This window comes from Falco rusticolus, chromosome 4 (genome assembly GCF_015220075.1).
Source record: "Falco rusticolus isolate bFalRus1 chromosome 4, bFalRus1.pri, whole genome shotgun sequence".
NCBI classification, from domain to species: Eukaryota; Metazoa; Chordata; class Aves; order Falconiformes; family Falconidae; genus Falco; species Falco rusticolus.
In genome coordinates, this window is record NC_051190.1 from 31,369,184 (window position 1) to 31,385,725 (window position 16,542).

The following is a 16,542-nucleotide window of genomic DNA, read 5'->3' on the forward strand; positions in this document are numbered from 1 at the left end:
CAAGCTCTGCTGGTGCATGTCTCGTGTGGTCGTTGGAGCCATGGGCAGCACGGCCGGGAGGGATGCTAAGTGGCAGTGGGGCTCTAGCCCATTCAGAAAGGGTACAATCCTCATCACTGTTTGCCTTTCAAGGGAGCATAAGAGTGATTGTGCATTTCAAGGGTGCATAAGAGCATTATGTGCAGGTTGCATCCAGTGCTCTGGGTGCTGTACGGATGCACTGAAAAAGAAGCCCTGGTCTGGAGGGGTTATAATCAAAAAGTATTTGGCAGAGGGCTGGGTATGTGAGTGTCTGGATGGAAACTGCAAATGCTGCAGTTCTCCCGACCGAGTATCAAGGATACTGGAGGCTGATGTGTCAGGAGGGGGTTAAAGTATGAGCATCCCTCCAGCGAGCAACCTTGCCTGGCACAGAAACCTCCTCCTCCTGCTGCTGGAGCCACAGAGAGGGCTTCTGTTCTCCGGGCACTGACATCAGCTGCCGGCCGGGACGTGAGTCACGCTGGGAGCCAGGCTCTGTAGGCACTGGTTCCCAGGCACTGCCTCCCTGCACCCCAGGGCAGGCTCTCCCATGGCCAGAGCAAGCTGTTAGACATCTCACTTACTGTGGGGATGGTGCTTCTTCAGAGCACGTGTGCTGCTGGGTCCGACAGTGACTGGTGTCCCTCGCTTGGTGGGTGCAAGCCCCTGTGGCGGGGTCCTCACCAGCGCAGCTGCCCGGCATGCATCGGCAGCCGTGTTTGCAGGGCAAGGTGCGATGCCCCCGTGGGCGGGTGTGAGGTCCAGTGTCTGCACCCATATCCCAGCCCTTCTGCCTTGGCGTTTGGGTACAGAAGCAGGGGATTAAGGGTTGGAGTTCTTTGTTATTCCCCCCAAATTTTTGTCTAATGGGGAGGAAGAGTTTAAGCTGAAAGGCTCTGGGGAAAAAAAATTGAAATGGGTGAAGGAGGAAACCCTAAGGAAAAGTATGTTCAGCTGAAGCAGATTGGACACTGTTCACTGATGCGCAGCCTCCTTTTCACATCTTTTCAGTGTAATCCTGCATTTAACATTACACAGCTCCCTGTCAGGGCTTGCTCCAAGAAACCTTTCCTCATCCTCTCCCTGGAGGTTTCAGGGAAATGTAGTCGTGGCTTTAAAACAAACAACTGCTGCTTCTTCCTCGGCATGCCCTGACACCGCTGCCGTGGGAAGCGGATGGGGGGTGATGCTGTGCAGGTCACCTCTCCTGCTCTCTGCAGCCTCATCCAGAGCAGAGTAAAAACTCACGCCACAGCCTGTCTCCAGGGTGAATAAATATTGAGCCAAATTGCCTTGAAAGGAAAGGGATCCATTTGAAAAAAATCCACTAAAGAACCCACCAGAGATATAATCCCCAGCCAGACTAACGGCATCTGCTGCAGCATCAGCAGTGAGTGCAGGCAACGCAGTGGAGGAGATGGATCTTCCTGGGAAGCTGCCTGTGCCTGGAACCGCTCACCCTCGCTCCCTATAGCAACTTTGCAATACAAATGATTTAAACATCAAACATGGACGTTATTGCAGCCAAGACAAGGCACATCAAAGACCTGTTTAACAGGCTAAACCAGAGAGGAGAATGCAAGGGGAGATGCCAGTGTTTTTGTTTTATTATTATTTTTATTCCTGCAAGAGGAGCAGGCCTGTGACAGGGACCAGCACATTGCATCATTCCTGTGCCAGGATGCGCTGACGTTTTGGTAGGACAGGCATCATATGACCAGGAGCCCAAGCAGCCTTTTAGTGCCTTCCAGTAGTGTTTGGAAGTGCTGATTCAGATGGAGTGCCACCCCTCCGGAGGAGTAACACAGCCTCCTGAGGCTCCCTTAAAACCAAAGGAAGATGCTGCACCATTTCCCAGCCTTGCCAAGGAGACACCGCACAAAGTCACCGCCAGAAGGCACGGGAAAAGGCTCCAAATGTACAAGCTTTGCTTTTAGAGATAACTTTGGTGCATGTTTATTTTTTTTCTACCTCTCCGAACCACACAGCAAGAGGCCAGTGGCTGCTCTTACGCACTCCAGGAAGTGTTTGAACGTTGCAGTGACAAAGTGATGGGGCGGTGATGAATCTTGCAGAGAGCTGCTGTAGGAAGAAAAACATCTAGCAAAGAGAAATACCCTGATGTCTTCAGCTCCCCTAAAGCAGAAAAGCATTTAGGCAGCCAAAAATCATGGGCAAGGAGCTGTGGGTCTGAGCTGGAGCGGTGGAGGAGGAGGAGCAATCAGCCAAGTGAGGTGTTGGCAGCTGGCTCTGGGGAGGGGGTAGCACCGCTGCAAGCTAAAGCTGGATGTTCACAGCTAGTTTAGGAGCCAGCTGTAATTTTAACAGCTGGTTCTGTCAAGCTGCCTTCAAAGTAGCTCTGATCCAAGCTTCTATAATTAGACAAAGAGCAGCAGCTCTCGTGTGAAGAGTAAAGCAGCAGTGATGCTTGTTGCAGGGGAAGCGGAGTGGCATGGGAGGGAGCCTTACTGAACGGGGTAACGGCTGGCCCATGGAATTTTAAATAGTTGAGGTTTGGTCTTTTTTCTGCCTCCATCTAGTCACTTCGTGCAAAATGTTTGGTTAGGTTTTTTACCCCTCAAAAAAACCCACACCTGAGAAATGGTGTTTCATTTTGCATCATCCTTAACAGAAGTGTTTACATTTGTCAACTTAAATCAAAAGTATTTCATTTGTGGTCAGTTCTATTTGCTGAACTAGTACAGGTTCTCACGAGCGAGATGGTCTGAGACCTTCCTGCTCCTGGATTCCCTTGGCAGCTGAATGTGCTGCCTGCATTTTGGGATGTGTTCTGGATGCTCCCTGGAGATGCCCTGAGCTGTGGGTGCTCCCTGGGAGAGTCAGTCTGGCTTATAAGATCAGTGTGTGAAACACCCCAATTATAATTAGCGTGAGCCGCTGCTGTCCTTGAGCTTTCCTTATTTGAGGTCAACCAACCTGAAATACAATATTGTGGTATTGCTCAGGCTGCCTGTTCCTGTAACCTTGGGTTTTTACGGTCAATAAATGGATCTGTACTAATTGGAGAGAGCTAAAGAGAGGCATCAGGCTGATTCTCTGTGTTTTTGATGACAAACATTTAGGGAAAGAATAGGGGAAGTATCCTATGTATATATATACATATACTGTGTATATACCTAAGTATAAACTATGGTTTATGAAGGTAATCCTCGGTGTCCCAGATCTCCCGGTGTTTCTCAGTGTTTTTATACTGTGCACATGCATGTTCCCTGTGTAGTGACACGGGACCAACAGGCTCGTGCATCTTCCCTCTCCTAGTGAGAAGAGAGTGACTAAGCAGCAATACAGTAACAAAGTGCATGGAAATGGTTGATTTCATGGCAACTCTCCTAGCTTAATCAAATTTCTATTAAAGAAAAATCCATTTTACATTGGAGACCTGTGCAGGGCCAGGCAGTTTCTGTCTCTCACCAGATAAAGCACATTTTTTCCAGAGTGAGGTCATGTCTTTTTCTGGACTTTGCCAAAGATGTAGTTGAGCCTTAGATCGGCCTCAACTAAGAAGTGTGAGCATTTGCTGATGCTTCTTTCTGACCAACACCAGCCCGTCTCCATCTGCATTTTCCCCCTATAGTGAGCTCACCCGAGTTTTCACCTTGAAATCTCCGATGCTTAAAAGTCTGCAGCAGAGGAGCTGTTGCACCCCACCTCTTGGATGCTTACAGTGAAATTGGACTGGGAGGTGCCTCCCCAGCTGGCTAAATAGGACTGGGTTTAAAAATATTGCTGCAGTTGAGGTGCAGACAGCAGCTACCTCGATGAGCCAGGTCCCTTTCCATAACCAGGGCAGCCCTTGCGGGAAGCAGTGATGTGGCACATCAGTAGCAACCAGTATATCCCCACCATACCTAAAAGACAAGGAGGCTGCTTAGCAGGGAGTGAGTTTCAAACTTCCACCCATTGCAGAGGCTGGAAGAAGAAATTGTAGCATAGCAAAGTCAATGGAAGTTTCGGTCAGTGATTTATTGGGGCAGTATTTAGCTTTGATTTGTATATTTACAGGAGTTCGTAAAGTGGGATTGCACTGCTCCAGGGGATGGGACGGGTGATAGTTTTAGAAAATACGAAGATGTGCAAATGTCCTTGTACAGCCTGGAGGTTGTGGCTGCGCTGCTGAATGCCCTCCCTCGGTAGCACAGCTGCCGGAGCATCCTATAGGAGCTGCTTGCTGGGACAGCTGTCGAGCCAGCAGCCAGGAGAGGGATGAGTCCTAAATTAAAACATTCTCCTTTCCCTGCATAAAGCAATAGCTTTGACTGCAAATGTGTTGAGCACTCAATAATAGACGATCAGGAGCCGTTAGCACCGCAGCAGATGTGTGCGAAGCCATTTGGATTTCTCTCCAAAGCAAACAAAGAGGAGTGTTATGTGTGTGTGAGGACGGGCTTCCATGATTTATGGTTGGATGGCAATGCTGCCTACGTGGGGGGAATGCTTTATTCTGAGATATCCCAGACAGACGGTCCTAAACCCATCTGAATTCAGTGGTGAGCTTCTCTGCTGACTTCTGTAAAGCTCTGTTGGGGGATTAAATTCAGCTCGTCCTTGCTTGGATTGATCTACGTGAGCAGCTGCCCAGGCTGAGGTTTTATTTATTGGTTGTAGGTAGGAGACCTACCTAAAACTATTGAGGCCTTGGAAGATATTTCAGCCTGATCCCACAGCTGTTCTCTGAGGCTCTGCAAGGTGCCTGTATGAAACCCAGACCTTCAGGTGGCTCCTGGTGCTTGACAGTTGTTTCAAGCGGATGCCTCGGCAGCAGGGAGGTTGGCCCATCTGCAGGACGTGTGGAGGGTGCCAAGGTCCCTCGTGCCCATCTCTGTGTCTCACCTCTGTGCTTGCTGTATAAAAGCATGTGTGGCTGTAGGTGGGTTCTCCCTCACCTCGCAGAGGTCCCGGCAGGACCAGCCCTGTGGGCAGCGCTGGGTGGGGGGCGATGTGCGCGGGACAGCAGCAGCGGTTCCTCCGGGTACCGAGTGAGAAAGCTGTGGTGCATCTTTCCGTGCAGCTGCTGGGCAAGGAACTCGTGATGGTAGCAGCCGGGATTTTTTGGACTGTGTCTTGCCCAAGGAGGATCCTGGTTTATGGTTTGGCTCTCAAAATTCAGCTTCTGAAGCGTACTGCTGTACAGATATTATTATGGCTTAGTACCATGTGCCTGTCCTTAAATGTTTTCTCGCTGGCTTTCCAGCTAAATCAGGCTTTGAGTGCATTCAGTGCTGGTGAATGGGATGAGCGTCGCACTGGGAACCTCTCGGCTTTCATCTGCCTTTTTATAACAAAAGACTGGCTTCAAAAGATCAAAACCTGAAGGTTATTTACCTGTAACTGGATTTTTTTTTTTCCTCTGAGCAGCCAGCAGCTCCCAGGTGGACATGTGGGGATGCCACTCGAAGAGGAAGCATTTGATTTCCAAGTAAAATTAGATTCCACATTCAATTCTCAGTAACACAAGCACAAGATTTCCAGTAAAGACATTTTCTGTAGCAAGGGGTTTAACATCTCCCAGCAGATACAATCGAATTGTACTGCAGCAGCCAGCTATTGTCTTATCTTTAATATGTAAACACTTTCTCAATAATTAAGTTACCGGGGAAGTTGTACTGTATTGATGGTCAATTATAAGATAAACTGATAAAAGGGAGGATGCAGCTGTGTTCTCTGCAGTGGACACCAAGCCTGATGTGCCTGCAGCTGTCAGGTGAAGGCTTGGGGACTGTATATTTTGATATTTACTCCTGATATTTGTTCCTATGCAGTATTTTGAGGGCAGGTGAGTGCTCACTGGGAGATCAAGAATCACTCTACTAAAAGGAGTTTTTTCTCTGGCCGCTGTCCTTTGCACACTGTTACCTTGCAGTCGCTTGCCCAGAGGTTGTCACGTCCTGCTGCCTCAGTTACCCACCTTTCATCCTGCTGTTGGCTTCCTCGTCCTGTTGTTGGCTTCCCCATCCCGCTGCTGGCTTCCCCGCGCTCCACGGAGGCACCTCGTCTGTTCCATTCCTGCTGCAGCCAGCCGGTGCAAGGGGCAATGCGATCCCATCTGAGATACCTCCTGGGAGTATGAGTGACTGTGTTAATGTCTTTGTCACCTGAGAGCTGTTCCGTAGGGAATCATAACATGTGATTAAAGAAACCAGTTAAAAACAGCTTAGGAAGCTGGATTAGGTACATGAATCTCTTATTATGGCTCCTTTTAGCTGACAACCCCGTGAAAGAAGGGGAGTCTGGATTACATGGCGAAACATCAGACCTGACAGGAGTGTTTTCTGGCTGTTAGGCTTAGTGGTGTCGTGTACGATTTTAATCAGATTTAAATAGTGGCAAACATCACAGGCTTAATGGATTTCGGCTTTATTATTGGGGCTTTGCTTAGAAGCAATTTGGATTTTCAGCGGTGAGCCAGCAATGCAAGTGTGTTCACAATGACATTAAAAGGGACTGGAAACCCAGGGAACCGACCTTGCATTTAAATACCACATGCCTATGTGTGGCACAGACCTCATCGTCTTTCCGTCAGCCTCGGGATCTTGATGTGTTGTTAAGCTCAGCCCTGTGTTTTTTCCATACAGATGATGTATTTGGCTCCATTTCACGTACTGATCCCAGTGGCCGGGTAGCTGAACAAATGACTTTTTCCATTTCAAAGGCTGCTGAGGGAACTGGGGTGGTTTAGGCTGGAGAAAAGGGGGCTGAAGGGAGACGTTCTCACTCTCTACTACCACCTGAAAGGTAGTTGCGCCAGGTGAGGTTTAGATTGGATATTAGGAAAAATTTCTTCACCAAAAGGGCTGTCAAGCACTGGAACAGGCTGCCCAGGGAGGTGGTAGAGTCACCGTCCCTGGAGGTATTTAAAAGACCTGTAGATGTGGCATTTAGGGACCTTATGATTTAGTGGTGGACTTGGTGGCATTGGGCTAACAGTTGGACTCCATGATCTTAAAGGTCTTTTTCAATCTAAACAATTCCATGGTTCTGTGAGGCAAGATGACAATATATTTTTGCAGTGATCTGGAGAGTTTTTTTCCCATGCTTGGCTTCAACCTTAAAGTTGTCCTACATGTGATCTAAAATGGCGTCTTTCCATTTTTAGGGGGCATGGGTTGCTCTCCTTGACCTTGACCTTCCCATGGTAAGGCTTTGTCTTGGCTGTGCCGGTTTGGGGTGATTTGTCTAGAGGAAAAACAGTTACTGAGGACACTGACACCTGTATTTCTGCAGAGCATGGTACTGCCTCCAAATCTGGTCTTTTTGGGTGGCTGCTTCACATTGTGGGAGAAGATGCAAGACATTAATATTGAAGATAGTTTTGTAAAACATGTTTGACTTTGCTCGGAGGGTTGGTAATGGGAGACAACCTTGTACGTCCAGCGCTTGGGGACCGACTATCTATAGCTGTAGGGACAGAAGTTACCATTTTCTGAAAGCTGGTTGTTGAGATCTGTTCAGCTGGTGAGTGCTCCCAGTCCAGCATGAGCAGGAAAAGGAGAACATCTATGCTTTTCAAGTTCCCCTTAGGAGTAGCATGTGGCACTGTTCCCTTTATCAGTAAAGGGAAATGTATGTATTCCTACTCCCTTGTGTTTTCTGTACCACCTAAACCGACAGACCTAAGGTTCCAGCTAGTTCCAGCTCTGAGCTGACCATTAATGTTTTCCCTTAGAAGGGCAAGGGATGTCTGTAAGGTGTTATCTCAATCATCTACTAAATCCTGGCTTTCTGTCTGATGTAGCCATTCAAGCGCTAATTGCCTTTGATTAAGTCAATCATTTGTAGAGTGAGTGGGTTAATTGGGTATTGTGGAAGCAATCAATCTAATCAGCTGCTTGCATCCATAGCTGAGGCACTACAGTGCGGCAGGACAATAATTGTTTTATGAGCTCCTGGAAGGCAGCAGAGACAGACTGGATGGCAACAGGAAACCCTTCTCTGCAAAATGGTCTTTAGGAAAGGTAATTGGATGCTAAAAGGTCATTAAGAGAGGGCTGATTGATTAAGAGCTGGGAAATTCTCACCTCTAAGAAATGTGTGCAGGAGGAAATGGTTGGTGTGGGTGCGGGCACATGGGAGATCCTGGGCTCCTTTGCCTGGTTCGAGATGTGATGAGGCTGTGTTGTCTTAGAGGGGGATAGAGTTGTCTTAAGGGGGATGAAGGGACATCACTCCCTTCTCGTGCCTGCGAGAGAATGTGGCATGAGACACGCCAGGCACCCATCCTCACATAAGGTGCGCCAAGAACCTACCTCCCAGGTGTCCTTCTCGGGGCAAAGGGACTGGTTTGCAGAATCACTGAATGCATTCTTGTGCGCTCCTTGCTGAGGCTTCATTTCCAAAGCACTGAACTGTGCCTGAGCAGTAGCAGCTCTTGGTGGCTCCTCACCTGGTCTGTGCAGGAGGACACCAGGGAGAAGGATGCCCATCTCATCAGATGCAAGCCTCCGAGGTCCCTCTGCCTTCTGCACGTGTGGATGCTGACGTCTCCGATACGCCTGGATCTGCAGTGCTGAACGTGTAACCAGCAGGAAGTGTATTTATCTGGAGATGACTGCAGAATTATTTCCAGGGAAGTTATAAGCTCCTCAGCACAGCTGCAGACAGGGGTGGGGGAAGCAAGCTGCTGGGGCTGTGGAGCAGTCACAGCCTTGACTGCAAGCTCTAAGGTGACACCTTGTTGACCTTGACACCACTTGCAGGGGTACTACCTCATGTATGGGGAGGATGAGTTTGTCTCTGAACGAACAGTGGTGTTTTCACTCCACGAGAAAACGTAGTATTCCTTTTTTTTGTAATTTTTTTTACTGGAATGCAAATGCTTAAAAAATCCAAGTTGAATTCGTTGAAATGGGTTGCTTTGGTGCTGAGTGCTACAGGAAGGAATATTACAATTCATGGCAATCAAATCAAACAAGTTACACTGACACAGCCAAACACGAGTGTGCAGTTCTTTTTGCAACACTCTTCGAAGTCTAGCCCATCAGGAAACCTTAGAATACGCTGCCTTCTCCATCCCACCCTCTGACTATGGACAGTGTGGTTTATTGCAGAACAAATATCCTTCAGACTCTTTGTTTTAAAAGGAGGTTGTGACATTGGTGTTGGTGGTGATGCGGGATTTCAGGGATTCACCACTCAGCTGCTCCAAATAATTATGCAATTCCTTAACCTTGCGGAAGAAGTGGGCACATCATCTCCAGTAAGCACCAATCTACCATTCTGGTTTAATTAACATCTTACACTGTTAATATAACAGACTACTCAGCTTCTGACATACAGAGAGGTGGCAATATATACCCTGCAATTTTAGCAGCATAGTGATGTAGTTGTATTTAAATCTTCTCCAAAGCTCTGAATCGGGGTCAAGGCACTTTAACTGCTTAGAGGAAAGAAAATCTTACTGCTGTAGGCGGAGGTGCCCTGCCCAAACTCCAGGCAGATGTGATTGCTGTTGGAATACGCACACAAGTAAATTTTTTTCTCCTATTTCAGCCTCCCATTCTTTGTCTTGCAGTGTGACAAGAAGACAAAGAACAACACAGTGAAGTGTTTGGGCTCCGGTATGGTATTGGCTCTGTTGCTGTGCTCTGTTTGGGATACACTAGTGTGTTTCCCCTAAAAGCCCTGGACCAGACCTGGTTTTACCACAACCCCGGAAATGTCATGGGAACAAGCAGTTCTGATGCCTCTTTCCAGGTGGAATTGCAAAATAAAGCGCCAAAGAAATGGGAGAGCACATGTGGTTTAATTCCAAGTTTATAATGCTTTACTTAGGTTGACAGAAAGCAAAGCCCATGCACGTTTGGTTTTTTTTTTGTGTTTTTTTTTTCAAGACAATGGTTCTGATTATCTGCTCACAGAAGGGTTTTTTTCTTCTCTGAGAAGAAAGGCTGAAATGGAGAGTAATTTTGGGTACTTCCTATAATCCGTGTTCCCAGAGACCAAAAACCCCATCATTAACTAATCACCGTAACGGCTTTCTGAGGTGGGGAAGTAGTAATATTCCTCTTCTGAAAAAATGGGGAACTTGAACAAACTGCTGGCGGAAGTTGGATGGAAAGATGGTGTTTATGTCAGATTGTCTTGATAGAAAATTCTCTCCCTTGCTTCCTCCGCAGCCTCTCAGACGGTGAGAAAGCTGGGCGAGACTAGAGCACCCAATGGGTCCTGCCAGCTTTAGATGCCTGGCTTGGAGGAGCTCCAGCCACCAGCTCAGCGGAGCTGAGGCAAGGCTGTGCCAGATCTTTTCAGTCAACCAACGTGGTGACCCTGTTTTCTTTGCCCTGCAGAGTTTTAGCTGCAGCGATGAAGTGAGTGTGGAAGTGGCAGTTCCTTATTTTACCTTGGAAGCTACGTGATGGGTCAAAAATACCCATCTGGGCAGCGTGATTTCAGGTTATATTACGTGCCATTTGCTGGCTAACTTTGTCACGACTGCTTGGTGGGTTTTTTTGCAAGTGTCACAGGTTTGTGCTGGAATGGCCTACAAAAGCAAGTGGTTTTTCTCCTTGGCAGGTGGCTGAAGCTATGATGCAGAAGCCATGGCAACTGAATAGCGGTGGTGTTAGCAAAGCAAGAGTGATATTTCTGAAGGGTGCCTGCAGGTGCCCTTCAGCAGGTATCCAGCAGGTAGTCCTTCCTACAGTCACGGTTGGGTGCTGCTGGTCAAGTGGGATGATGACAGGTGGCAGCATCCTTTGTTCTGCACCTTGGGAGAGGAAGCAAATGCCTTGGCACCATGATGCCGCATGGTCCAGCACCAGCAACCAGCCAGTGTTGCAGGGCTAGCAGTCATTTACCTTCAACATAAGCAGAACAGCCCTCATAAAGATGTGAATTTGGCCAGATACCTCTACAGATGAAGGTGTTGCTAAGGCAGTGCAGCCCAGAGAGACGAGGAGGAGATGGTTCAGTTCTCAGAGCCCGATGCCCTCCGGTGTGAGATCTGTTCCCAGTTCAGCCTCCTGCAGTTTTGTTTCCCGGCACCTCCTCTCGCTGTTTTCACAACCCTTTAGATCAGGACACCGAGGACGCGTCCTGCTGACACACTGTTTGCCTGGGGAACCTGGCGGGGTTCATGTTGGGTTCAAGTCCGGCTCACGGTCTTCTGCAGTGATCGGTGCTGACAGGGGCACAGGCAGCAGGGTTGGGGCAGAGCAGAGGATCAGCTCCCCAGGACGCAGCCCTGGAGGAAGGAAGGAAGGAAGGAACGGGATGCTTCTTAGCCAGCAAAGGGTTTATGACAATCTGTGCCGAAGTACAATGAAATTAGCAGTTGGCTTTGTCAGAGCAGCCAGGAGCTCTTTTGCAGAGGCTATCTGTCTGGGAAGAGGTGGCGTGTGAACTATGGGAAGGGATAATGTGTAGTGTTGTGTTCAGGTTTTTTAATCCTTCCTTGGAGTAGAATTTGGATACTGTGTTTTGCCACAAAATGTTGGAGGGAGAAGGTCAAAATGATGGAATGTGCCTGTGTAAGAGGGCAGGGAAAGCTGGATTTTCAGCCTGGCTTTGACGCTGGCTCACAGTCTTGTCCTGAGCAGCTCACCAAACCGCTCTGGGTTTCCCTCTCTTCATATATAACCATTATGATGCCCATCTGCCAGGGTTAAGTGTTAGGTGGACTTTACAGATTTGCAATTATTGGAGATTCTCTTTGGGGAAATGCAGAGTAATTTTATTCTTCATCCCTTAAGTGCTAAGAAAAATCACAAAAAAATGTGTTGTAGAGGGGAACAAGTTTAATAAGGAATGCCTGCAGCATCCCTCGCCATTCAGATGATTGTAATGACACACTCAAGATGAATGGATGAGACCCACAGCCCGTACTTGTGGGGCTGAGCTGCTCTGCGGTGGAGCCACTGAGAGCTGAGCTCAGTGTGCCCAGCTCGCCCAGGTGGGCATTTCTAAGGGAAAAGATGCACTTTCCTCCAGCATCGGAGATGTGACTGTCCCCCTCGCATTGTCTCTCCCCAATCTCGTTTGGCACCGGTGTCCTTCTCTCCAGACCCAGCACTCTCCAGCCCGCCACGCAATGTTAGTGTTCCCCAAGGGTCAGGCACAGAGGCTCTGAAACAGCCTCTGACGTTTAGTGGAGTGAGTAGCAATGGCTTTTGAAGTACTCTCCCACTGCGCCAACTGGCTTGACATTAAAATCGGCACCCTTCAGGAACAGAGACTGCCTGTCCTTGGTCTCTAAACCGCACACTTTGAGAGCAAGCTGCTTAGCGTTTTGCCGTTCAAGAGAGCAGTCAGGAATTGCCAGCCGTCAGAGCCCTGGCAGCATCTCTGCTTCATGTTAAGCAAATCTTGTATTTTATAAACATATCAGCCAGGCATCACCTAGTGCCTGTCTGTCTCCTGTCAGAGAGACATTATTCCTGTTCAGCTCCGCCGTGTACAGCCTGCGATAGGGTATGTAGTGGGTTTGCTGATACAAGCCTGGCAGGTAGCAGCATCTGACTCTGAATCAGCCAGAGCTTCGGTTCCTCGGCAATTAATTCCTACCACGGCGGTGATATGAGTGCATCAGCCGGGGCCCTTCCCGTGCTGCTCTCGGATGCAGCTGCCCTTGGCTGGGTTTCTTGGCTGCTTCCCCTTGCTCAGCCTTCAGATAGTCCTGCTCTCTGTAGGTTCTGCTCTTTCTGATGCTGCAAATGCCCTCCAACAGGTTAGCTGTGTCTTTTCACTAGAAAAAGTATGTAGCAGCTGGGGTGGGATTGAATCAATGGGCTGAATTGGGTTAGTTCTGCTTGTGGCTTTGGGGACGTCGTTCCTCGGGTGGGTGGGGGGGTGGGTGGACCAGAGAAAGAGCTTCAGAGTTGTCCCTCCCCTGATGTATCTGGTATGAGCCCTGTGGGTTACTGGGCTGGTGCACGTGGATACAGCTGCCAGTGCATGTGGGCGATGATGCTCCATGTGGGCGATGATGCTCCATGTGGGCAATGATGCTCCACGTGGGCGGTGATGCTCCACATGGGCTGGAGTGCTTGTCCTGCACTGGAGGGATGGGGAGGGCTCAGAGGTGGAAGGGTTAGATGGACGGTGGCGTGGCATCACCAGCTGGCTGTGATCATAGGATAGCTGAGGGTTTGGGCTGTCCCGTCTGCGTCTCTGAGCAGCGATGGGGACTCGGTTGCTGGCCGTGGGGAAGGAGAAGGTCGTGGGAGCACAGGCAGCGGGGACCACGGGACCTCATGGGGGAGAGGTGCACGCTCTGCTTGCCCTGGCTCACTCGTGCCAGCGAGCTGTAAGTAACGCGCGAGCGGGGATCCCGGCAGGCTCCACATTGGGAACACCCGTGCCTGTGCCTGGGTGGCAGCCTGTGCCCATTTGGACAGGCAGGGTGAGGCCCCATGGTTTAACATCGAGCCCCGCTGCAACACGTGCCCCACCTAGAATAAAGAGACAAAGGGAAGGCTGCTGACAGCTTTAAATATTTCCACCGCTTCCATCTGCACCGAGTTATCAGCCCATTTGCAGTCCCGCGTGCCAGCTGTCGGATGCACCGCCGGGATTTGCGATGCTCTGTGCCGTTAGCATTCAGCATTAGCACCGGCACCAGCTGTGCCATTGCGCTTGTTCGCGGCAGATGTCGATGGCTTTGCCTGGCGTTTGGTGAAGTCTCTGAGGATCTGGAGGAAGCGTTTGGCGCAGGATTTCCTAAGGCCAGACAGAAGTGTGCATGGGCATGCATTTTTTTTCTTGTTTTGGCGTTTTGTGTTGTGGAAATATTTTGTGTCGCTTACACCTGTAGAGTCAGTGTTGAGGAGCTGGTTGAGGGATTTTTCTGCATCTTTTCATCTGTGATTTAAATTGCTCCTGCATCAGGTGGACAAGTGAAAAGCAGGTTGAATGAGGAATTCCTGCACGCCACTGGTTTGTAGCAGGCAGGTAAAGGACAGTCTTTAAGATGCCACTTGGCATATTAAAAAAAAAAAAAAAGTTTAGCGACCTATTTGAAAGCTGTTGTAAAAGATATAACTTTACATTTTAAAATCCTAGTTCCTGAGAGCCAATAACAAAAATCAAAAAGGGGTGAAACTAAGAGAGAGAGAAAACACTTTTTCAGGGGGACTTCTGTATAATTATATCTTAAATAAATGGAAGATGACTATCAAACCGCTCTGTTAATATTCATAAAAGTTGTATTGGACAGTTCTTGGTATTTCTTTGTTTTGAAACATTTGCTATGAGGGCGTCAGCTGAGCTTACTGTGTGATGAGTTGGGCAGTGTGGCTGCCGCCGGAGGGGCTGGCAGGGAGCAGCTGTACTTGCTTTTCTCATTTGAGGAGTTAAGGGGTTTAGATTCTTTTTTCTCTCTTTCTGGCTCTTTTGAGTTTTAGATAAAGCATATGTATGTTGAGTAGTGTTCTTCCCAAGCAGCAAATCTGCCCATGGGGCTGATATCCAGGGAGAGAAGAGGCATGTGATGGCCAGCCAGGGTGCCTGGGGGCTGGAGGAACCCACTCCGAGGGGAGAGGATGCTGTGTCTGGCTTAGTGGCTTTCTGAACCAAAGTGCCCTGAAGTCAATGGGAAGAACTGCAGGTGTTTTCCCCTTTTTCCATGTGAAAAATGTATTTGTGGCTTACTCTGATACAGCCGTCTGCCCTGAGCCACTTTCCCTGCGTGCACACACCCTGTTTTTCATTTTTCAGCAGCATCCACAGAGGAGGGCAGACCTCACCTGCCTTTCCCTTGCTTCAGAAGTGCTGCTTGTGTAAGTTGAGCAGCATCCCTGGTGCCAGGAGATGTGGCAGGTGCTGTCCTTTGGGAGCACGTGCAGGGACACGGCCTTGCTCCTCCAGCCTGCGCCTGTACTGCGTGGCAGGAATCCCCCTTTGCCTGCCTGTCCTTCAGGGACACCTGAAGCACCAGCCGCTGGAAAAGAGCAAGAGCGGAATAAGAAGGGCAAATCTGAAGGAGGAGGCCTGTTTCGTTCATGTCTTGAGCAATCCAGTCACACGTTTGGTCCACTTTGTTTTTGAAGTCGAAGCTCTTCTCCTTTTTCTTTACCCTGTCCCTTTTTTTAATTACAGCATTTCTATCCCTGGTTCTCAGCAATTGCTTTCTGCTGCAGGGTACCGAGAAGGATTTCTGTGGAAGAGAGGACGTGACAACGGGCAATTCTTAAGCCGAAAATTTGTGTTATCTGAGAGGGAAGGTGCACTGAAGTACTTCAACAAGAACGACGTGAGTACCTGGGGTTGCTGTGTGCAGACAGGGAGTCGCATTGGTAAGAGCATCTTTGAACAAGTAATTCCTCGGGCCCCCATTTTATTTGTACAGTTTTCATAAGCACTGAGCCCCCAGTCACTCCAGGACCAGGGTGCCAGGTACAACTCACTGCTTTCTTTAGCAGGGTTTGCTCTTGGTCCACCACCACCATAGTCATCGTGAGATGCCCTGACCAGCCATCTTACACGTTCCCGCTGTGGTGCCCTTTAATAAGGCTTTTCTTAAACAAAGGAGTTTTTCTCTGCTCTGGCGCCGCATCATGCAGCTGATGTGGGTTTCGTATTGCTGGCTAGTTTGTGACGAAGGTATCGCCACCTCGCAGTAGTCACTGGGGTCTGAAGCCTCCTTTGTGTGGCATGGCCAGCATCCCGAGGAACAGCTCCCTCGTTTTCTGTTCCAGCATCAAGCAGTGTGGAAGCATTTGTCTGTTTCCCCAGAGCACATTTCATGTATTGTAAGTGAGAAATGGAGCTATTACCATGAAAATTGCATTTGTGATGAATGGATAGACGCTCTGCTGTTCTCTACACCACATAATGAAGGAAGCCAAGGTGTTTTCTCTGACCTTTGAGTCTCCCCTGGACACCGCAGCCGAGAGCAGCCCAGACCGAGCTCCAGCCAGTTTTCTCAAGTAACTGATGCAATCGTGGTGTCATGATGAGCCATGCAGAAGAGGGGAACATCCTCCATCCACGCTTCTCCACACCCAGCGGCTGGCTTCAATAGCACCGTCTTCTCCTTCAGCTCGGTGCGGTATGGTGCAACTGCATCCCGTGGACAGGAGGGAGACAGTCATTACCGAGGGAGAAGTGAAAGTCCCAGCAGCCCCCATTCAGTCGCTATTGATGCTCTGGTAGTTTAAAGCTGCTTTGCTTTGTTGTTGACCATAGCCATGGAGGGAACAGTGCTGTCTAGACGTGTCTTTTTTGCTGGGATTTCCCTGCCGTGGTCACCCATGATGTCTGTGTGCCCATGGCAAGTCCCCAAGTTCCCAAAGCGGCACTAGCATCGGCACTAGCATCTCCACCAGCTTACGGACTTCCTCATGGTGCTGGGGACCATGGTGGCACAGCATGACCCCCTGCTGGCCTCTGGCTGCACCCTGAAACTGGTGTTGCCAAGAGCCTAATTTTTATTTTTTGGGATGTTTTATCCATGCTTGCTAGTTCGCTTCTCAGTGCACTCCTGAAAGGGTGGTGAACTTCCAGAGATGTTCTGTAGGAAGGCAAACCACTCAATGAGGTTCAAGTGACCTGCCACAGAGTGCAGGT

General features: G+C 49.1%; 1 protein-coding gene across 1 annotated transcript in view; it reads left to right on the forward strand.

Moving 5' to 3' along the window:
- ADAP1 (ArfGAP with dual PH domains 1) overlaps window positions 1-16,542 on the forward strand; it is a 62,774-nt gene that overhangs the window by 34,749 nt on the left and 11,483 nt on the right. Inside the window, exon 5 of the mRNA XM_037383304.1 lies at window positions 15,114-15,226. Within this exon, the coding sequence (XP_037239201.1) occupies window positions 15,114-15,226 (113 nt within the window). The remainder of the gene's footprint in view (window positions 1-15,113; window positions 15,227-16,542) is intronic.